This window comes from Tinamus guttatus, unplaced genomic scaffold (genome assembly GCF_059628265.1).
Source record: "Tinamus guttatus ecotype Peru unplaced genomic scaffold, ASM5962826v1 Tinamus_guttatus_pri_ptg000580l, whole genome shotgun sequence".
In the NCBI taxonomy this organism is placed as follows: Eukaryota; Metazoa; Chordata; class Aves; order Tinamiformes; family Tinamidae; genus Tinamus; species Tinamus guttatus.
Window position 1 is genome coordinate 1 of NW_028289114.1, and position 22,823 is coordinate 22,823.

The 22,823-nt window shown below is 52.1% G+C and overlaps 1 protein-coding gene across 1 annotated transcript; it reads left to right on the plus strand.

Annotated features, from left to right (window-relative positions):
- The first annotated feature begins 4,739 nt into the window (after positions 1 to 4,739).
- MCM2 (minichromosome maintenance complex component 2) lies at positions 4,740 to 16,334 on the plus strand. The gene is made up of 16 exons (XM_088534633.1): positions 4,740 to 4,745; positions 5,114 to 5,301; positions 5,729 to 5,904; positions 6,511 to 6,774; positions 7,744 to 7,963; positions 8,230 to 8,437; positions 9,152 to 9,286; positions 9,515 to 9,706; positions 10,630 to 10,723; positions 11,337 to 11,587; positions 11,844 to 11,970; positions 12,181 to 12,293; positions 12,430 to 12,672; positions 13,425 to 13,607; positions 14,649 to 14,804; positions 15,679 to 16,334. The coding sequence occupies exons 1-16, from the start codon at positions 4,740 to 4,742 to the stop codon at positions 15,787 to 15,789; spliced, it is 2,667 nt and encodes an 888-aa protein (XP_088390759.1). The 3' UTR covers positions 15,790 to 16,334.
- Positions 16,335 to 22,823: the final 6,489 nt, after the last annotated feature.

Genomic DNA, 22,823 nt, shown 5'->3' on the forward strand with positions numbered 1-22,823 from the left:
CGGCGCTTCGCAATCACAGGCCTCGCCAGGGAGGGGGCGCGTCAAAGAGGCCCGAAAAAACAGCAGCTCCTGCCAATGGGAAGCGGCGGGAGGCGGGACTTGCGGGGCAGCCCTGCCGGGTTTTAAAGGAGCCACGCGCCCGCGCGCGATTTCGAGAGCCCGGCACTGCAGGCCCCGCCGCTCCGCGTCACCTATAACCACAGGCGCGCGGGCCGTGGCTGGGCCCGGCGGGCTCAGGGCCGCCCTTCCCCTGCTTCAGAATGGGTGCGAGGAGGAAAACCTCCTCCAGGGAGCTGGGGCTGTCCAGGGAGCAGGTCTGCCCCGGGCGTGGGGGACACCGCAGGGTAGACCTGGCCTCCGCCCCAGCCACCCTCTTGACCACCATCGCGGGCGGTTTATGGCTATATTGGCCCCCAACACGCAGACCCTTTTGTACAGCGTTACCTGCAGAGCTCCCAGGGGAGCCCGTGCCAGTTTCAGGGTGACCCGAACACAGGAGCAGGCGCATCCATGACCCAGACGTCCACATCGACGCGCATTTCCACAGCCAAGAAAGCACAAATTTTGAACTGCCCCGTGGAGGAATCAGTTCCTGCGAGGTGGCGGCGGGTTAATAATTGCCTTCCCGGCCGGATCCTGCAGTCACCTCCCCGCCGGCGGAATGATTAAGAGCCCGAGAGCTTGACGTCCAAGGGAAGTTTCCTGTTGGCTGAACTAACTCGGCACAGCGAGGAGCAGCCCCAGGAAACGTGGCACCTAATCAGGCGCGTTGGGAAGCACAAATACCAGGCAGGGAGGAGAGATGTATAGGAAGGCAAAGAGGGGTGTAACTGGGGCAAATGAGGCAATATCGAGAAAGGAAATAACTAGCTGAATATCATCAGGTCACTCAGGGCAGTTAGGAGCTGTTTGGCTGTGAACACGGTGCAAGGGGATGATAGCTGCCTGAGTCATTTCAGAAACGGGAGGATAACTTCTGGCGTAGTTTTCTACCTGTAGTTCACCTGAGGCTCTAGGGGTGGCTTCTGCAGAGAAGCAAGGCTTCTGCTAAGCTGAAATGTGCTCTACAAGCTCCACACCTTTGGAGAAGATCCCCATATCGTGCAAGTTGGCATGTCCTGCTTTAAGATACAGGCAGCACGAGGTATCTTGGGATCTCCTCCAGCGTGTGGTCCCCAGCTGAAGTGTGGGTGATCCTCTCCTCAGGTTCAGCTTCCCACCTTCGCCTCAGTAAGCTCCAGAGACAGGAGCTACACTTTGGTCCCTTCCATCACGTTTTCTGATGAGTGGAAGCAGGTTTTTAAGCAGGAGTCATGCTATTGGAATGACAGCTGGAGAATCTGGTCCTTAGCCCATCTCTTCTCCCATCATCATCCTGGTTAATCATATGTTGCGTGATTTTGGCAGGATCTATTCATGGATCCAAACTCAAAGCCTAGGCAGGTGTCACCATCTCTGAGCTACAGAAGGCACACTCCTGTTTAAAGAGAAGAGGAGCTCCTGCTTAGAAGCATAAGGTATCTCAGTAGCAGAACAGGGAGTAAAATCCATGTCTTCTCCCTGCCAGCCTCAGACTCAGACTGATTGAATGTGGTGCCTCCCATGTGACTGTGTCGGAAGGAAAGATCCTGCCCCCCAATCCACCTGCGCTTCCCATCTGATGCACTGTGGCTGGGACACTAGGGCTCACAACTGCCTCTTAGACAGAAGGCTGCTGAATGCCACCACAAGGACCTTGAGATTTTGATCTTGCCTTCCTCATTGCCTCTTTGAAACACAGAGATATTGGGGAATCCACCCACATCCCCAGTATTAACAATCCCTGCCCCTCAGCACAAGTATGGGATGTGTTGGTAACCGCGTGGAGCCCCGCAGCCCCGCGTGCATCGGCACCAACTCTAATTTTATATGATTAAGATACTGGAGCACCCATCATATGAGGAAAGACTGAGCAAGCTGGGCCTGTTTAGCCTGAAGAAGAGAAGATTGAGAGGGGATTTGATCAATATGTACAAGTACCTGAGGGGTGAATGTAGGGAGGATAGGGCCAAACTCTCCTCGGTGGTGGCCAGTGACAGGACAAGGGGTGATGGGTACAAGTTGAAACCCAGGAGGCTCCATCTCCATGTGAGGAAGAACTTCTTTCCTGTGAGGGTGCCAGAGCCCTGGAACAGGCTGCCCAGAGAGGCTGTGGAGGCTCCTTCTCTGGAGATCTTCAAACCCGTCTGGGTGCCACCCTGTGCTCTGGGTGTCCCTGCTGGAGCAGGGGGTTGGACTGGATGATCTGTAGAGGTCCCTTCCCACCTCAGCTATTCTGGGATTCTGTGATGTGCAAACACAGCTCTGCGCTTCCACGCTCACAACACTGCCCATCTCCTTGGTTGCGCAGCTGAGAACTGCCGCGCTCCATAGCCTCTCCGTGCCCTGTGCTTGGTGCTGGCAGGGCTCTCAGTTCATCCTTGCTCTGTCACTCATGGTGTTGCTAGGCCGAAGCAAGACAAAAGATGATATTTGGCAGCAATAGTATCACACTGAGGACTCCAAGGAAAGGTGGCACTTGATGCTCTACCTGCTCCAGTCTGCCATCCCTTGGCAATCTCACCTGACTTGCACTCGTCAGAGGCAGAAAGTGCGATCACGTTTTCTAGGACAGTATTGTGCTTTCTTATCTTTGCCAAATTCCACTCTCCAAGGATACCTTATCTCTCTAAAATACTCTTCCTGTTTGTGTTGGATCAGGCTGCTGGACAGGATATTATTTCCTGGCCTGAACTGCTTTGCCGTGCAGGTGCCGAGTAACTGGAGAGACAGATGTGGTTGTGTTGTCTCTACTTAGCTACTGGTTTCTATTATTAGGCAAAAATTTGTTCCACAGGATACAACATGGGCTGTATTCCTGTGTCTCTACCCTCTGCGCAGCAGGAATGCAGTCCCCGGTGCTCATGCTGTCCTCTCCTGCTGTAGCACTGGGTTTGCAAAGTCCAAGTGTTTTGATACAGTCAGAATTTTGATGCTTAACGCACCAACAGCTCATGCAGGACCCTGGGTAGCTCCGCAGCAGAGTTCAGCCGTGTCCTGGCCAAGACAGCTCCTCAGCTGTCACCCGGAGCACGGCCTCGAACACAGCAGAAAGAGCCCTGCTCCGTGGATGGCAACTGTGTCCAGCAAGGGTTTTGGCTGCCCAGACGCAGCAAACCCAAGCTGAGCATCCCACCTCAAGCACAAAAGAGCCCAAAGAGCAGGGAAAACACGGACACAGTGTCCTGGGAAAGGAGGCTGGCAGGAGATGGGACAGAAAAGCTGTCCGTCCTGTGCCTGCAGAGACAGTGGCACCCCGCGGTGAGGCCATGTCATCGCAGTATGTCACCTGGGCCTTGCCAGCACCCGCCTCGCCAGCGCTCCGGTGTTATCCTTATGAGCCATGGGGATGCCCAGGAGCCGAGAGGCAGGGGCATTTCGGGGGTCACGGGGCCTCTGGTTCACCCTCGGCAGCCGCTGGCACGCGGCAGGTCCTGCCTTATGCGTCAGGGGACGGGGATGAGCTGCTCCCCTGTTTGTATGGTGAGGCTGCTGCTCTGCTAGGTTAGTACCAGGCTGAATCACCCAAGGGGCGCCTGGAAGAGGCACTTCAGATCCACAATTGGCTCCTTAGTCACTTTAGCTCCCGGTGCCGCCTGTTCCAGTGTTGCTCTCCCACATTTGAGTGCTGCCAGAGGCACCCCCTGATACTAAAAGGTTGTCAGATACCCTTCAGAGAAGACACCTCTCCAAAATCCAAACCATCTGCACTTGTGGAAGAGCCTGTAGCTGGAATGCAGGACTTTCCAGTCCATGCCCTTGCAGGCAGCAGCCCATTCATATGTTTGGTGTCTTAAAATTGCTCCTTGGGACAGGTGCTCCTCTTTGCTTGCTGGCCTGATCAGCATTGATCAACATGTGGGCACTCAACAGCTGTGCTATGGCTGTCCCCTTGTGATTCCCATCCCTTGGAATTTCAGCGTGACTGTGCACGGAATACAGAGGATTTGAATGGGTTTCACAGGAGCCAGTGCAATCCTGGCCAGGCCAGACTGTTTTTGAAATAAAAGGGGCAAACGCTCAGCTATTTGCATGCTAACTCACATCGGCATTTATCCCCTGACTCAAATTCCTGGCATGACAGCCTGGCAGGAGCAGCCGGGCGGCAGAATGCTGGATGCAACAGTGCACACCACACGGGAATGCCGGCACGTGGCCAGGCCCTGTCCCCAGAGCCTGGGGATGCGGCAGGGGAAGCAGGGAAGGTGCCAGCATCCCCCGGGGATGTGGCATCCCACATGGCCGCCCCGGAGGGCCAGCTGGGGCCAGGCTCACACTGCCCCTCAGGGCATGGAGACCCCAGCGCCCGGAGTCACTGGCTCATGAAGTGGCCATGGCCCTTGGCCGGGTGTCCCTAGGGAGGGGCTGCAACGGATGGGGTGTCCCTAGGGATGGGGTGTTCCGGGGTGGGGTGTCCCTAGGGATCGGGTGTCCCGGGATAGGGTGTCCCCGCGCGCCCCCTCCCGCCCCGCCAGCCTGGCGCCCCGCCTCGCCTCAGGCAAGCCCCGCCCTCCCGCCCCGGCGCGTCATGCATATTCATGAAAGGGGCGTGACTTATTCAATATTAATGAGGTTTCGCGCGCTTTTTCTGATCACGTGGTTCACTTTCGCGCGGAATCTGGCTGGGGCAGGAAGAAGAAGAAGCAGCGGCGGCAGCGACGATGGCGGTGAGTGGCCGGGCCGGATCGAGCCGGGTCGGGTTGGATCGGATCGGATCTCCGCGGGCTGCGCGCAGCTCCCGCTTCCCCCTCGCCTCGGGCGGCTTCGCACTGCGGCGCCGAGCACCATCGCGCTGGGTTCAGGGGGTGTGTGGGGGGGTCTCCACTGGGAACAGTCCAAACGCCCTGGAAAGGCCCCCCCGGTGCCCTGCAGCGGAGGCCAGCGGGGGCGGGTGGTGGTACCGGAGCCTTTCCCTCCCCCCTCCGGCTGTTTTAGACTTTGGGGGTTCCCTCCCCCGACTCCGTGCATCTCCGTTGTCATTTGCGAGGAGGGTAGACGAGCCCCTGTCGCCCGCCCTCACGCGCTGCCCTTGCAGGACTCCTCCGAGTCGCAGGCCGCGGCCACCAGCCCCGTGCGCAGCTCGCGCCGCGGGGACCCCTTCACGTCCAGCCCCGGGCGCGACCTGCCGCCCTTCGAGGATGAGTCCGAAGGGCTCCTGGGCACCGAGGGGCTCCCCGAGGAGGAGGAGGAAGGCGAAGAGCTCATCGGCGACGGGATGGAAAGGTAAGAAACCCCCGGCAGTGGTGCCTGGGGGCGGGTGGGTTGTTAAAGGGGAGCTGGATGCAACTGGTGACATGGTCCGTAGTGTGGTGGGATGCCTGCGCTGTGCTGGTGCCTGCCCTGAAGAGCTGCAGGAGAGGGGAGAGGGACCAGGGTGACAGAACAACTGAGTCCTGGAAAAAACAATTTTCTGCTTGGGAGCAAAACACCATTTCCTTCAGTGTGGTTAAACTTGGATCTTCCCTGGATGGGCCTGCGTGGGGCACATGCAGCCAGCGCCGTGCTCTTGCAGACGAAAATTTGTCTGTTTTGTTGCTGAACGTGTTCAGTCTGGCTGCAAAGCATGTGCTGTGACACCCGTGCAGCAGCAGCCAGAGAGGGGCAGGAGACCCGGAGCCCGGCCTGACCGGGTGTTCTCTGTGTGTGCCAGGGACTACCGGCCCATCCCGGAGCTGGACGTCTACGAGGCCGAGGGCCTGGCCCTGGACGACGAGGACGTGGAGGAGCTGACCGCCAGCCAGCGCGAGGCCGCGGAGCGGGCCATGAGGCAGCGCGACCGCGAGCTGGAGCGCGGCATGGGCCGCATGAGGAGGGGGCTGCTCTACGGTGGGTACAGGAGCTTTTGCAGGTGGGCTGCTCTTCTCATCAGCTCCTCGCTGGTCTCTCTCACCATCACAAAAGTGAGGAGGTCTCTGAACCTCCATCATCTCAGAGTATGTTGGCTTCATAGATTCATTTCTGGCAGCAGACTTGGTTGGACTCCCTAGGACACTGCTTTGTTTTGAGCTTCTTGTTGCTGCTGAAATCGAGTCAGGGTCCCCAGCCTCTATCAAGGGTTTGGGATGGTACCTAGTTGATGCTGGGGGGAGTGCAGGGTTTGCTGCTGCAGAGACTAATGTGGTTGCCTGAGAGGGCCTTTATTGCACCTGGAAGTCCAGGCCTTCCTCTTTCAACCTATTAATGAACATTTGTGGATACTGTTGTGTAAGAATATTCTCCCCCCGCCCAGTAAGGTCTATAGCTACATTATGAAACGTGGGAGCCAGGCTAGAACTGAGCCTGAGTGTGGCTGAGCCTGGGATGGCCCCAGGTTTGTATCCCAGGCTTCGACCTACCTCTTTGCTCCCAAAGCCCGTGAAATTCAACTGTGACTAGACCAAGGGGTGGGAATGGGAATCCCAACTCTGACCAGCTTCTCCTCCCCACCCTCAGATAGCGACGATGAAGATGAAGACCGTCCCTCACGGAAGAGGCGGCTGGCAGAGCGGGCAGCCGATGGCATGGAAGAGGAGGATGAAGATATGATAGAGAGCATTGAGAATCTGGAAGACATGAAGGGGCACTCAGTGAGGGAGTGGGTTTCCATGGCAGCTCCCCGTCTCGAGATCTACCACCGTTTCAAGAACTTCCTGAAGACCCACGTGGATGACCATGGGCACAATGTTTTCAAGGAGAGGATCAGTGACATGTGCAAAGGTAGAGCTTGGTGATTACAGGCTCTCTTCTCTTTATGTGGGTTGCAATACTCTCCAGTGAACCAGTCTATAAATGGATTTTCTGCCTGCCCTGTTTATCCCAGACACTGAGTCAGCACTCTAAAAAAATTCTGATGCTGATGGATATAAATGAATAATGGAAGCATCTCTACTATCTTCTTTGGCTCTGACTTACTAATTAGAAGGCTCTCGGCACCTGCTGCTCATTAATATTCATATCATACAAACGCTGGCAAAAAATATGTGGGGCAGCAGACAGGGTCTGCAAGCTCATGATCTGAGAGAGACAACAATTACTTGCTGTCTGTGCCAGTTACTTTCTCACACCGGAATTACCCAGGGAGGGGACATTTTAAAATGATGTCACTGTTACAGCCATGTATTCTGACTAGGAACTGTCAAAAGCAGCAATCTTTAAGGTTGTCACTGATAAATTTTAAAAACAGAAATTGTCACATCTAAGAACTGTTCATGTAACTAGCTTCTTGTATTCTTTATATTGAGGCAGAAACTTCAGAAGCCTTAGTACCAGATCAGGATCAGTGCTGTACAGCAAGACAATAAAAGCTGTTTGTCTTGTTTCTCCCCAGGAACATAAGAGACCAAAGGTTTTTTGCCAGCCATTCAGCACAGTTGTTTCTCCTGTTAATTTTTATTTATTGGAGGTCTGTGGTGGAATTATGCATTGGAGTGAAGCTTTTGAGTCTTAGAAACACTGAGCCCAGGAAATACCTGGTGAAGAATAATCAGAAGTTAGGTACTGCTACAGCATTTAGCAGAAAAAAAAAACAGTTTTCCAACCATTTCTACTTCTTTACCTCTGAGATTTTTTTTCATGGAGGTCTAAACATCAGCAAAACCTGCAGAAAACAGGCTTGTATGTTCTGGTCTGCAGGAGACTGAGGGGTGTGCAGTTTACAAATAAAATTCACCTCCTCTTTTTCTCCAGAAAACAGAGAGAGCTTGGTGGTGAACTATGAAGATCTGGCTGCCCAGGAACATGTCCTTGCCTACTTCCTACCTGAGGCCCCAGCAGAAATGCTGAAGATCTTTGACGAAGCAGCCAAGGAAGTGGTGCTGGCCATGTACCCCAAATATGATCGTATTGCTCAGGAGATCCATGTCCGTATCTCCCACCTCCCTCTCGTGGAAGAGCTGCGGTCACTCAGGTAAACAGGAGAGCTCAACTGCTGGTAAAGCCCTGGGTAGGTCCATCAAGGTGATGGACCATCAAGTCCAATACAGGAAAAAAAATCAGTTTAAGGATTAACTTCCAGTATCCCCAGAGGTAAAACATAAACCTCAGGAGAAAACTTACTGATGACTGTTACCTATTAAGCTTCTATTGGTCGTGCCTTGTAGCAAGAATGCCTTTTGAGTCTTCTGCCTTCCTCTATGCTCTGCAAGCATCCAGCATCTCTCTGCCTTTCCTTAGGCAACTGCACCTGAACCAGCTGATCCGGACCAGTGGGGTGGTGACGAGTTGCACAGGGGTCCTGCCTCAGCTCAGCATGGTCAAATACAACTGCAGCAAGTGCAGCTTCATCCTGGGACCCTTCTTCCAATCCCAGAACCAGGAGGTGAAACCTGGCTCCTGTCCGGAATGTCAGTCTCTTGGTCCCTTTGAAATCAACATGGAAGAGGTAAGAGATGTGGGCACCTGGGAGCCTCTTGTCCAGACAGGGCTGTCTGCTTGTCCTGCTGAAGCTGCCGTGTTGCCTTTTCTTCCCACCTGGCCTTGGCTCTCTCCCTTTGAACAAGCATGGTGTTGTGAGGACAGTAATGCTAAATGCCGAGCTTAAATCCTGCCTCTTTGAGTTAATGACCTGAATCTGCCTGATCTGGCACCCAAAGTCCTTTACTGTCTCTTCATAAGTGTTTGAGCTGAGCCTTTTGCCACATTCCTCTCTGTGTACATAGTGACCTGTCAGTATTGTAGACATGCAGAAAGAAAGCACACAGTTTTCCTCCTTCTCCAGCAGTCTGTATTCCCTGACCTGTCAGTTAAGGAAACTAGAGAACAGTAATAAAATCATTGATGTTGTGATTCTGGCTTTCATTTTTTGCTGCGATGCTGTTGATCATTACAAGCATGGTGTCCCTCAGGAACCAGACCAACATTTGGGTAGAACTTGAAGGCTGACACGCTGAGGCCACGTGTGGCAAAGAACTTCACTGTCCTCACAGCTGTCCTCACACCCTAGATTTGCTCCTAATAACCTCCGTCCCTTCACGCCCTTAGTTAGTATCCAAGATCAGTCTTCAAAGGGATTGTTCACAGTGAGGTGCCTTTGAGAAGCACCAGCACTGCTGATGCCAGCCAGACTTGCTGAGTAACTTTCATTTTGTTGTTTCAGACAGTCTATCAGAACTATCAGCGCATCAAAATCCAGGAGAGCCCTGGGAAGGTAGCTGCTGGCAGGCTGCCCCGCTCCAAGGATGCCATTCTCCTCGCTGACCTGGTTGACAGCTGCAAGCCAGGGGATGAGATTGTGAGTAAATTGTTAAAAGTTAAATATGAAGTGACCCAGAGCTTTTTCAAGCATGCTGTCAATGCAATAATATCACAGGGACCTGGATAGTTGTATCCAGAAGAGACGTGGGGAGGGGTTATCCTCAGACATGTTTGGACAGCCACTTTCAAGATTGGTATCTTAAAATGGAAAGAGGGGGCTGTTCTATTCTGTATGGGAACTGATACATCCTCTCCTGGTTCCAAGGAGCTAACAGGGATCTACCACAACAACTACGACGGCTCCTTGAACACTGCCAATGGGTTCCCAGTGTTTGCGACTGTTATCCTGGCCAACCACATTGCCAAGAAGGACAACAAGCTGGCCATCGGGGAGCTGACGGATGAGGACATGAAAGTGATTGTGGGTCTGTCCAAAGATGAGCAAATTGGGGAGAAGGTGAGTCAGCCTCAAACAGGCCTCTTCCTGCAGCCAGCCAGCCGTCTCCTGGCAGCTGGACTGGAGAATGATGGAGGTATCAGCTGGTGAAACAGTGGTCAGAGGAACTTTCAGAAATCCCACTCCTAACTGAAAGCATCTGGTGTTTGTAGCTCTCAGCTCTTGATGAGAGTGAGTTACAGGAAAGAGGTGCATAGGGCATCCTCTGGCTGGCATCTCCTTGTACTTTCTGGGGTCATAATCTGTGTGTCTCCTTTCTATGAGTAGGACAGAAGGCACTTGGACACTATTTATATATATGATTATTATTCTCTTCGCCCACATCCTGAAAGCAAAGGGAGAGGGGACCTCATTCTGTTATCTTGGTCACACACTTCAGTATTCACTGTGTAGTTCCTGTGGGTATAGCAGCTTCATCGGAGCCAAGACCAGTCTAAAATCAGTAGGCTCCAGCATCGGGATATTAACAAAATACCCTCGAGAAAGCACATCAATTGTTTATAATAATGAATGCTTGACTCTGGTGGCAAATCATGTGGAGCGCAGAGCATCCAGGTACTCATGTGCAGTCAGCAAGTCTCCAACTGAATCAAGGTCTCCAGCTTAGCAACACCTGATAACAGGCACAGCCTCTCGGGTGAGCTCTGTGCACAACAGCAGCACGGAGGCAGTGTCAGGAGTTTCCAGCACCAGATCTCATAACCTCCAGTGGTTCCTATAGCACCATTTTTTGAAGCAACTTTAGTAGGACACTGGACTGATAGTGAAATCTGCAATATCTCCCTTTCAGTGATTAAAGGACCAGTTGGAAATAGCAGTATCTAAGGGGAACTGTAGGCACTGCCCCTTAGTGCTTTTCATGCCATATTCTGCCCAGATGGAGCAATGCTATTCTCTGGATAACTTAACTGTTTTCCTTTCAGATTTTTGCAAGCATTGCCCCATCTATTTATGGGCATGAAGATATCAAGAGAGGCTTGGCTTTAGCTCTATTTGGTGGGGAGCCCAAAAACCCAGGTGGGTGTCACTTGTATTTGTTTGCAAATGGTGCTGTTTCACTCGGTTGAAAGCAAATGGATTTGTGGTTGTCTGTGCTATTGCAGTGAGAGTGGTTAGAGTTGGTGACAGATGGGGTAGCAAACTCTGCAATGGAAGGGACTGTTTTTATCACCCTTAAACTTGGTGTAGGAGTTGAAATGCTAAGACTGAAAACAGTTCCTGTTGCAAACCTGGGTAAATTTTTCTCCCTCCAGCTCTAGGGGGTCAGGTTTTGTGTTCCTGCAAAGGCTCGACCTTCTGGCATCCTGATTTTCAGTGAGGCTAGAAATCCTGCTTCTCACCTGTACTTTAAAAAAATGCAGTTGCAGTGGGAAGTGAGAAGTTCTGCTTTGGATTCTGCGTGCTTACGTGCTACTAACTTTCATCCTTTGTTACTTTGGTCTTTCTGGGTGCTCTAAACTAACAAAATGTGACAGTGTCCAAAGCTGATTTTCCCTCAGCCTCCCTCCAGAGTCTTTCCCCTGCCTGTTCTTTGCCTTCCCTTCAGCCCTGCGGCTTCCAGGGCAGAGTTTCTGTCAAGCTGTATGCAGAGGACTCAGCTGCTTTTGTACGTCTCCTATTTCTGCTCTAGGTGGCAAACACAAAGTCCGTGGTGACATCAACGTGCTTCTGTGTGGTGACCCCGGTACTGCAAAATCCCAGTTTCTGAAGTACATAGAGAAGGCATCTAGCAGAGCCATCTTCACCACCGGCCAGGGCGCCTCTGCCGTAGGTCTCACAGCCTATGTCCAGAGGCACCCAGTCAGCAAGGAGTGGACTCTGGAGGCAGGAGCCCTTGTGCTGGCTGACAGAGGGGTCTGTCTGATCGATGAATTTGACAAGGTGAGTCCAGCTTCGTGGCCCCTGTGGGAAGGCCAAGCTGTGCATGGACTGGCTGTCACCTCTGCAGTGCGGAGGGATGGTAACTGAGGCTGCCGTCCCCAGGCTGACTGGGGTTCCTGTGGTTTGGTTAGGCCCTGGGCTCGTGCAGAATGTACTGTGCTCTGTTTTCAGAGCTTCCCGCACAAGCTCACTCCCCTTGGTGCATTGGATGTAGACACAGATTCACTTCAGGTCATCCTGTCTTGCTTTCTCATAGATGAATGATCAGGATAGGACAAGCATCCACGAAGCCATGGAACAGCAAAGCATCTCCATTTCCAAAGCAGGCATTGTCACATCCTTGCAAGCCCGTTGCACTGTAATCGCTGCTGCTAATCCCATAGGTAAGTGCTGAAGGAGGACAGGACCATCTCAGGCCTCTTACCATCAGTTAGTTGTCACAAGAACGGCACCGTTGCTTCCCCTGCCTCTGCTCGGTTTCTGCAGTCTGGAGCAGAGAAGCAATAAAAGCTACCTGTGCAGGAGGCCTGTGTTTGCTTCAGCACCTCAGCCTTGGAGTCTGTTTGACCTTGAGATTTGTGTTTGTGATCCAGGTGGGCGATACGACCCATCATTGACTTTCTCGGAGAATGTAGACCTGACAGAGCCCATCATCTCTCGGTTTGATATCCTGTGTGTGGTGAGAGACACAGTGGACCCCGTGCAGGTACAGGCTGGGCTATGAACCTGAGCTTGTGTTGGGCTCATGGTGATGCTGTTGGGATGCTCAGCGGCAAATGGCCACTGTGTTTTGCTGTCCAGTGAGTGACTTATTTCCTTATTATTCCACTGCTGTCTTGCAGGATGAAATGCTTGCCCGATTTGTGGTGGGCAGCCATGTCAAGCACCATCCAGGTAATAAGGAGGCAGTGAATGGGGATGCCAGTGAGGTGATTCTTCCCAACACATATGGAGTTGAACCCATTCCCCAGGAGATCCTGAGGAAATACATCATCTATGCCAAAGAGAAGGTCCACCCCAAACTCAACCAGATGGACCAGGACAAGGTGGCCCGGATGTACAGCGACCTCAGGAAAGAATCTATGGTGAGGATGTTGAGAAAAGCAGGGAGGAAATATGTGTCCAGAGTGCAAATCAGCCACGGACTGCTCCAGCACAGGTTGACGCATTCCAGCTACTCGTGTCACTGGAGTCTGTGCCACTTTTTTGTGAGATAGGCAGATCCAGCAGTGTCTGCTGAATAGCTAATTCTTGATCTAATGTTAATAATCCAGGGATTGCACACGTGTCCAAGTGCCTGCTATTGCAGCTGAGTTTGGCAGGCCTGTGGGAGATGCCAGTATTAGCTCAGCCCCACATGCTCCTTGTGCACTGCAGAGAACCTCTTCTGCATAGAAGAGAAGAGAACACCCTTGTGTTTTTGTCATCGGGATCTCTTTTATCCTTCCCCTCCTCTCTTATTCCAAAAAAGAGGAATTTGTTAAGGTCAGAGGGAAATATTTGGAACTTGGGCAAATTAGGTTTCTGTGATTCCTTTAACTCTCCAGTAGGTAATGGGGATTCTTGTACCTGGCAAGGTAGTAAACACTGGCAAAGAGGGACCCAGAGTAGCATTCCCTGAATTGAATTAGACATGAATTAAAATGTTGGAGTGTTTGCTGCTCTGTGCAGATGTACCAGCAGGTGGCAGAGCTTCCTTAGCCTGGAAAAGCTCCTCAAAAACCTAGGAGTAGCTCTGTATGGTGGCAAGTATGTTCTGAGCCAGGCTAGCCACCTTTCTAGCGCCATGCCTTTCCCCTTTTGCAGTAAGGAGTTACTCCCTCCTCTTCCTCCCCAGGCGACCGGCAGCATCCCCATCACAGTGCGTCACATCGAGTCCATGATCCGGATGGCGGAGGCGCATGCCCGCATGCACCTGCGGGATTACGTGGTGGAAGATGACGTCAACATGGCCATCCGCGTGATGCTGGAGAGCTTCATCGACACGCAGAAGTTCAGCGTCATGCGGAGCATGCGCAAGGTGGGTGTGCACCCCTGCAAAGAGGAGTGTGCGTCTCTGCACGGCGGGTGGGCATCTCTCAAGGGTGGTAGCTGCACCCCAGGGATCATGGCTTCAACTGCAGCCTCTTTGAGAAGGGACCTTGGCTTTTGCAGCCCTGGGAAGGGACTCATCCAGGCCCAGCATGGTTGTGTCCTACAGGGCAAGGTGGTGACCTTGTGTAAATGGAGTGCTGAGAGCCTGAAGGCCTCACGGCTGCTCTCAGTTGGTCTCTGGTGGGGCACATAGCTCTCTGAGGAGCTGTGCTCTGTTGAGACTGCGAGGTGATGCACGAAGGGTGTCCTGAGTCTCTGTATCCAAACACTGCAGTTGCTCTCCTCTTTTGACCCCTTTTCTCCTACTTTGGCACAGGCCTCCTAGTGCTGCAGCCAGATAGTGGTCATTGAGACAAGCGGGCAGCCAGTTTCTTCGCTGTTTCCCTGCGTGCAGCTCGGGTTCCTCAGAGGACAGTTAACCACGGAGCAGCCCTCACTGTGGCTCTGCCCCTTCCTCCCAGTGGCAGGGCCTGGCTCTGAGCAGCTCTTGGCTGGCTGCAGCCTGGCACTTATCCCCTCTAGGAGCCTGCCCTCAGTCTGGGCAACGCGTGGCCTCGCTCTTTGCCAAGAGCCGGCTGAGTGTGAGTGTCTGCTTGGAAGCCACAGGGCAGTCTGAGCAAAGGGAAGCTGCTCCTTCCCTGCTCCTTTCCCCAGGGCCTTTGGGATGCTCCAGGGCTCCTTCCCGGGAGTATTTACCCTGCTTAGTAACAAACAGCCCCTGCAGAGACCTCGTACAGTGTTATGTTTGAGAGCAGCCAGCAGGGAAGTGTCTTGGCTATTGTGGAACTGCATGTGCAGGTGGCAGCCTGGCAAGGCCCAAGTCCCTCAGGAGATGTTACAAGTGCAGGTGACAGTGGTGTCATTTGGCTCCCCTTGTGCTTTTTGGGAGGCTGGTTGGTCAGGCAGAGAAGACCTGCAGTGCCTCACTTGGTTCCTAACTCTTGGCTCCTCTCATCCTCCCTCCCAGACCTTCTCCCGTTACCTTTCATTCAAGCGAGACAACAACGAGCTGCTGCTGTTCATCCTGAAGCAGCTGATTGCAGAGCAGGTGATGTACCAGAGAAACCGCTACGGGGCCCAGCAAGACACCATAGAAATCCCAGAAAAGGACCTGGTGGATAAGGTATGGGCTTATTGTGACAAACCTTATGGAGTTGGTGTCTGCTATCTGTTTGCAGCCTCATAACTGCAGGATTGAGCTCTCAAACTTGTAACGTCATCTCCTGAGTTACAACACCAGAAAAGCCTTGAGTTAATCAACCTAGAAATGGGACTGCTTTATCTTGTCAGGGAGTGCCATCCTGTTCCACCTCAGCTTTTCTGCACTCCCCAGGCCTTTGTGAGACTGAGCATAAATCCTGCAGTATGTCTGTTGCTTGCAGGTGAATGAGGACATGGGTTCCCTGGCACTTGCATTTAAAGAAAAAAAAAAAAGAGAAGAAAAATCTCTGCTGGTGTGAACTTTCCCGGTTGATACCAGGGCTCACGCTTCTCTAATGCATTCTCATCCCTGTGCAGGGGATGCATTCCTGGCCTCATGCCATTCCCAGCGGTGTAGTTACCTTGCTTAGTAATGGAGCAGTATTTACTTCCCTAGTTCCCACTTTTCCACTCCTCATATTGAGCATGCAGAGTAACTGCCCCCTCCAGAGCCGCCCGCCTCATGCTTGCCTGCTCGACCTCCCCCCAGTTAAAGGTCTGCAAGACTGACTCCCACTGGAGTCTGTGGGCTCTTGAATAATAGTTGGGCTTTAGCTTTAGTGGAAGCAAAAGGACAAGCTGAGAGCAGGCGGATGCTGAGCCAGCATCCTCTCTTTGCTCAGCTCAGCTCTGCCAATGCTCCTTCATCCTGACCTACAGGCTCCCCTGCTACTGCAGTTGTGGCTCCTGCTGAGCAGAGATTGCTGACTGTCAGATTGTGTGAGGCGTCTGCTAGGGAAAACCACAGGGCTCCTGTTTCTTCTCATAAACTTCTCTCCTCCCCGCGCTGCTCGCAGGCCCGGCAGATCAACATCCACAACCTCTCTGCCTTCTACGACAGCGAAGTGTTCAAGATGAACCGCTTCAGCCGCGACACAAAGCGGAAGCTGATCGTGCAGCAGTTCTGAGGCTGCCGCTGGAGTCGGCCGCGCGCTCCCACGAGATAAAACCTCTGTGCTGCCACCCGGGAATGCTACAAAGCAGATCATGATCCAGAGGGACTAAGCTGCACATTCTCCTGCTTGTTTTGTGCCTTATGGATTAAGGGAGTGCTGAGCTGTTGAAGACTTTGTAAATAGAACAGAGTTAAGTAGTTAAGTGCCCAGCTAAGTCTGTTTAGCAACTTCAGTCACTGTTTTGCCTTATAGCTGAGCCCAGTGGGGAGAAAATTGCTGGCCACATAGATGGCATGTTTGCTCTTTGCTTGTTCCTAGTTGTTATGGGCTCATCTACAGGAGGGACAGAGGGAGCATTAGAAAAGCATTTGTCTGCCTTATTCCTTGGATTGCGAGCACCCTCAGGGATTCTCTTTTCCCATCTCTGGCAACTGCAGCCTGCTGAGTGATAATTGAGCCTGCTTTCAAACCTCCATGAAGCACCAGCCTCTCAGCTCCAGGCCTTTGTGCCTGACACTTGACATTTCCCCAGGTGCCTGCATGGGCTGACCTTGTGCTTGGCTTCTGCAGGGAAAGGGAGAGGGAATGGGGGTAAACAAGAACTTAAATAAAATCTAACTGTTTCTAATAATAGTGGGGGCAGTGGAAGCTGCTGCAGCACATCCTGAGGCAGTGTCCAGAAAGGTTAGGGGAAATGCTTCCCTCCTGTATTGGGTGCCAGCTCTGCTGCTGGGAGTTAATGTGAATTTGCAGCTGCATCCAAAAGCTGGCACCTGAGCTGAGCAGCACCTCCTTATCCGCTGTGCTGAGGGTAGTGGTGGTGTTTGAGATAGATGGAGCAGTCTAGAGCTGGAGCTGTTCCGGGTGGTCAGGGTGGGCTGCATGTGGGCAAGAAATTCCCTTGTGATGCACATTTTAAATACATTTTTTTTTTCAATACCCTTGTTTCCTTCTCTTCTGGAAACTTCTGCAGCTACAGAAAAGAAAGTAACCTGGACTCTAGAGCAGCTGTTTGCTCATGCAGGAGGCATGTTACACTCTAGGTTTCCTTTCTTTGCTCTTGATATTATAGGAAATGTGGGAAGTAACAGAGGAGGATAAATCCTGCCTGTGCTGGTTTCGGCTATTGCACGTCCTCACCGAGCAGGGATGCCATGAGATGGTTGTCCACAGGACTGATGAGCACTGCCCTCCCCATCCAGCACCTGCAGTGGATCCTTTCCCATCCTAACTGTTTATCAGAGCAATAATCCTACCGTGGGACTCTAGCATTGCTAGTGCATGGCTCCCACCTCCCTCCCTTTCCAAGTCTCTGTCCAGACAGCCTTGATCTCCTGTCTTGGCTGCCACGGGGTTCCAGTGTGGGAGCAGCAGTGGCCTCTCCCCAAGACGCCGCTGCGGTCGGTGGCGAGGGGCTTTGCCGGGCCTGCCCTGCAGGACTGCAAGGCACCTCCAGCCTCCTCCCACCTCTGCTCGAGTGGGTTTGTGAGCTGGACGCTGCAGCTGTGGGCTGGCCAAGCAGCCCCTGTCCCTGTGTGCTGAACACTGGAGTTTGTCACGCTGCGGTGGGTGTGTGTCCGTGCCCTCCGCGTGGCTGTAACGCGAGGAACAGGGCTTGGACCCGGCTGGGGGCTTAGCACATGACTCTCAGCCTGGAACCGGCTCTGCGTGTTGCCTTTGCTGTCTGCCAGCTCCCTCCTGTGTATTTGTTGAACTGTTTTGGCTGTTTTCTCCCTTCCCACTGGGGCTCTGTCTACCGGGGCTCGCTGCAGACAGGCTGCAGAGACACTTTCCTGGCACGTCCTCCCTGGCCAAGCTGGCCCTTTGCTGCCTGTGTGTGCATGTGGGTCGGCCGTGCGGGTGCTGGGGAGGGAGAAGAGGCTCTGTGCTGTGCTAGAGAAACACAAAGCACTTCCTAAACGCTCTTGACATGCAGACACCTCTGCTATGTCTTTGGTGACCCAGAGGCTCACCTACACCGCCAAGCACATCACTGCAACCACAAGGAAGTGCACAGTGCAAGGAGTAAGGGGGAATCCTGGTTTTCCCAGGTTTTTGCCCTATTGCCAGACCCTGCTGTTGAGAGTCACCCTTCAGTTTTGTCCTACAACACACCCTGGCCTCCTTTGCTCTGGCCCCCCTCACTTGGCACAGGGAACGAGCAGCAGCAATAGAGAGATGCTGCTGTTGGAGCCACCGGTTTGTCACTCACCTCGTCCCTACAGAAGCAGTTGTGACTTCCCACCTCGGTGTGCTGCCAGCATCCCGCAGAGCAGTGACTTCCTGCAGCTGAGCCCTCGCTGATGTTGGCAGCAGCAGCTTGGGGGGTGTTGATGCCAGTCTGAAGGCATGTTCCTCTTGCCACAGCATAGCAGCTTCCCTGGAGCAAGTTTTGCCTGTTGACAGCATTAGGTGTCTGGTCGGGTGAAGAGGTGCAGGTTTAAACAGGGATGGTCCTGCCAGGGGGCTTGTTCCAGCTGAGCGTGGCAAGGATTTTACTGCAGAGCCCGGAGGTGAATGGGACAGACACCAAGCTCCAGAGGAACAGGGGGCTGTTCCCGGGATGAGCCGAGCTCCAGCACACGGCTCCGCGCTGCTGCTCCTGCCCCTGCCAACACGGAGCAGGGACAGGGGCTGGTCCGTGACCAGCAGCACCTGGGCTTGCAGGGGAAGATGCTGGGGATGTTCCTGCAAACCAATGTCCTCCTTGGGAGCGTGGCTGCTGGCGACTGCTGACTCAGGCTGCCTTGGAAGAGCTCCTGGCTTTGGAAAGGGCGCAGGGGGCTGGTCCCTTACCCCGTTTAACTTGAACGTGCTGTATGCAGCCTCCTGAGGACTTTATTACTCTCTAAGTCTCATAAAGGACCCTTTGACCTTAGCTCAGCATAGACCATTTTGAAGAAATACAGAATAACCCTAATACTCTCTCTTGTTTCCATGCAAAGAAAAAAATATTTCTAGGATGCTCAGGCCACTCACTTAATATACTTCAATTGCAATGACCAGTCTCACCTGTGGCCTTTAAACCCACCCACACTCCTGAGTCCAGAGCCCCATTTAAGCCCAGCTTTCGTCAGCTGCTCTTTGCTTTATGCTATCGGAGTGCTAGTTTTTTGCTCTGTTTTAGTGATGCTCTGTCTGGCCACATCCAGTGCTGTTCTACAGCTTAATTTGCAGACCAGCTTTTTGTTTTATCCCTTTTTGTTCCTGTGATTCTTTTTTCTGTTTCTGGATTGTGTGGGACTCTGGCTGCTTGGGCTCATTTCCCACCTTTGCTTTGTGCTTGCTCTGGGCTTGTCTGGTGATCTAGATTCCTAGTTCAAATTCCATTCACTGAACTGTCCCATTCCTTGGGTTATGAGGGATCCTGCCCTGGCTTTTCCTAGGAGAGCTTGGTTCCTTGCCCCAGGTGCCTCTGTTAGATGTTTATTCTAGCCCCTTAATCAAATGCAAGGTGACTTTGTTTTCCTGTGCCCCCTAGGAGCCTGCTGGGCTTTGCGGGAGAAGGGCATGTTAATGCAGCCATCACCTCTGCTTTAGTGCAAAGAGAAATGTGCAGCTTCATGGATGGAAGCAGCAGGGGCATGTGGAAACTGGGAGGAGAAGTCAAGAACAGCCAGTGCCTGCTCTTCTGCTGCTCCTTACAGCAGGCAATGGGACACATGCAGGACTGGTGACACCCCCACAGACCAGGCAGCAGCACAACTGCTTCCCTGGGGAAGGAAGCGCTTGCACAAAGGTGAGAAATAATACAGAAAATCTCCCTTCTGCTCTTGGGCTCTACACAGAGCAGATTCTGTTCTCCTCTAGTTATAGCACATCCTGGAAGCATTAGTTGCTCCAGATCTCTCATCCTGAAGTGTTTATTATCCTTCCCCATACACACGCTTTTTGCATGAGCATAGGAGCTCTGGGCTGTGCCCAGTCATGAGAAGGACTGTGCCCTTCACAGCACAAGCGCCGCAAGAGCGGGTACCTGCCCCTGCTTGGTACAGTTAAATCATTTCAGTGTCCCAGCATTAAAAAGGCTAAGTCACCAAATAAGCTTATAAAATGCTTACTGGGGACTCTGAAATAAATGCATGTATGCAGCAAAAAGGGGGATGTTAATTCTCTCCTTATGCTTTGGAAAAGATGGGTTGGACAGGGTCTAGCAGAGCAAGCCTTGAGCCCGCCCAGGAAGGGGGACTAGATGCCAAAATGCTGGGCAGCCTTGCAGCAGATCGGGGCAAAGTGCATGGGGTGCTGCAAGCCTTCCCCAAAGGCACAAAGCTAAGCAAGCTGCAGAGTCTGAGATGGTCTTTCCTTCTCTCCTAAGAATGGTCATGGATTATTTTTTCCATCCTATGTGCAAATGTTGTGTGCAAAGAAAATGGAAGGGTTAAACCTTTTTCCTGATACTAGTAACATCTTGCATCTCTAACACTGCGAGATCCTTGCGTCGGGGAGCATGTTCATATTGCTCATGCTTTCTTTTCTGCTCAGCTGGGCAATGCCAATAGACTGCTTTCACCTTTGTAGGTAAATTAAGTATTGCTGTAGTTGGGAGACTAAAACATCTTAACAGCATATTTCAAATAATGCGTTGCTTTTGCATTTTTTTGATATGGAATTTCAAAACAAATTAGACTTCTGTTGACAATAGACTTTGCATTTAATTTCTTTTTAATTAGCAAGTCTAAGGCACCGAATTCTTTTCCTTAGCTATCACCTCATTCCTCAGTCATACTTGTTTGCTAGTGTCTTAGAACAAAACATGACCCTTAAACTGGAATCAGAAAGCTGGCTGAAATTCCTGAAGGCAAAAAACTGTTTTGGTAACTTACTGAGGAAGACAGCAGAAGGGTATTATGTTTTTGTCAGGTTAAAATACACGCTTGCTTTCGGATTCAGTATAATAGGCATAACCGTGAATTGAACAATTTGGAGGAAGAACAGAAAAACACAGACAAAGGCAATATGGGGGGAAGGGGGATTCTGCTTTTCAGAACAGTTTTGGAGCAGCTATAAAAAAAGAAAAAGACATTTAGTGCAAATACAAAGCCCTCTTTTTTTTCCTTCTCTCTCTCTCTCTTTTTTTTTTTTTTTTTTAAACCAGCGTACTAAACGTAGTTTGAGAATACACATCAGGTAGGGAAGCTGGAGAAGATCAAATGAGGAGTGATAATCCTTTGCCTATAAAGTTGTCAACATCTTAGGAGACTCTAACTAGCCAGACCTGTCCAAGGTAGCAAAAAATGAGAGACAGGGGCTGTGTTTAAGTTCCCGCTCTCTTGAAAGATGACTGGTATTGCTCATCCTGGCTGCTTCCTGCTATGCGGGCAGTGCTGGCCTGGCTGATCGATGTTGCTGCTAATTTTTATTTCATTTTCTTGCCTAAGATGCCGCTTCTTTTTATACATCTCCTTTGTGTTGCTCAGTCTGAGACCAATGTGCAATGTCAAAATAAATCCAAGCAGCGTGAGGGAGCTCCGTGAGCCTCTGAGGAAGCACGCACAGTGCCATGCCCACGTGGTTTCCATCCCTCTGATCTGAGGGCATGTAATACATGAGGGCGTCTTTTTTTTTTTGCACTTTCTTTAATGTGATTAGGATGCTGAAGACTCTGGATCTGACTTCTAAGACTTGGGGGTTGATTGTACCAGGGTGAGGATATTTGAATGGCTTTCAGTTGCCCACTTGTAGTAAGCCACCTGCATGCTAAGGGAGCCAAATTACCAGCAGAAAAAGTGAAAAATGACAAGAGTGTTCATTGAATACCGTGCCCGGACTAGGGTCTGAATGCATTAAAGTGTTTTTATCTCCTCTAATGGCTAAACTACAGCCCAGTATTTCCAGCTGCATTTCCTGCTCCATGGGGCTAGTGGCTTCATTGATTGCAGGATGAAAAGGATCTTCAGAGCACTAGGAGGGCTCTTGCTGAAACAGGCAGAAGCGACCGCTTTGTTGCAGGCTCGTTACCCGACGTGGCAAGGCAAGACGAACCCGAGCCTTGAAACCTGCCCCTGTCCTGCCCTGGGTAGCTGATGTGCAGGGGGATGGATGGGAAACACCCACAGGAAAGGGGAGCACTTGCCCAAAGGGGTGACCTGTCCCAGTGCTGGCCTGCTAGGAACCAGGAGGGCTGGCATGGATAGCTCGGAGCAACCACGGCTGCTTGGTTGGGCGATTGATTCCCCAGAGGGTCCAGCACGTGCTGGCTTACACAGGGCAGGGGCTGCAGACACCCTGCTCTGGTTTGGTGTGAAATAGGCTCAAATCCAGAAAATTCATGCTAGAAAACTATACCACCAGTATTACCCAAAGATTCCTAGAACTAAACTATTTAACCACATGAGCTTTCGCTCTTAATGGTGGTGGTGGGGAAGACTCTGTTGTGAAATATTTTTCATGATCTCTTAATTTGGTGTTAAAATGCTTGAACTGGAAATCCTGACTCCCTTTAGATGCATGTCCCATGCCCTTGGCCCCGAATCTGTATCATCACGTGGAGCAGGAGGCCTGAGGAGGCAGGTGAGCTGCTGACTCGCGGGGGCTGAGGTGATGTCCCTGTGTCACCTTCCCTGGCTGCCAGGCAGGTGCTGGTTGTGAGCAGGCACCCTGTGCTCCTCAGAGGTGCTGTTGGATGTGCCTTGAGCTCCCTGTGGAGAGCACTGTGTAGAAGGTGACTTGCCGGTTCATGCTTGCCCCAAGATCTTCGTGATTTAAGAACAGGCCAACTCTGCATACAGGGAAGGACACTGGGAGACGATGGCAGGGCTCCTGCCTCTTTACAAGGGCCTGGGGATATCCAATCTTTAGCCTTTCCCAGTTGGACACGGGGTGCTTGTGGTAGCAAAGCTCCTCAGGGAGGTGGCAGGCACTGAAGGACAGGAAGACCACGGCTTGGCCCAAGGTGAAGCACCTGGAGCAAATCAGGTGTGGATTTGGGAGAAGGAAGGTGAGATGCTGCCTCATTAGGAGCTACTATGGTGATACCAGCAGGCAAGAGGCGGCCGGGGTGACTGTGACCGTGGGGCAGTGAGTGTGACAAAGGAGAGGAGGCC

Coding starts and splice junctions, on each gene's coding strand:
- MCM2 (XM_088534633.1), top strand. Junction 12,294..12,429: donor ACACAGTGGACCCCGTGCAG/GTACAGGCTGGG, acceptor GCTGTCTTGCAG/GATGAAATGCTTGCCCGATT. Junction 12,673..13,424: donor ACCTCAGGAAAGAATCTATG/GTGAGGATGTTG, acceptor CTTCCTCCCCAG/GCGACCGGCAGCATCCCCAT.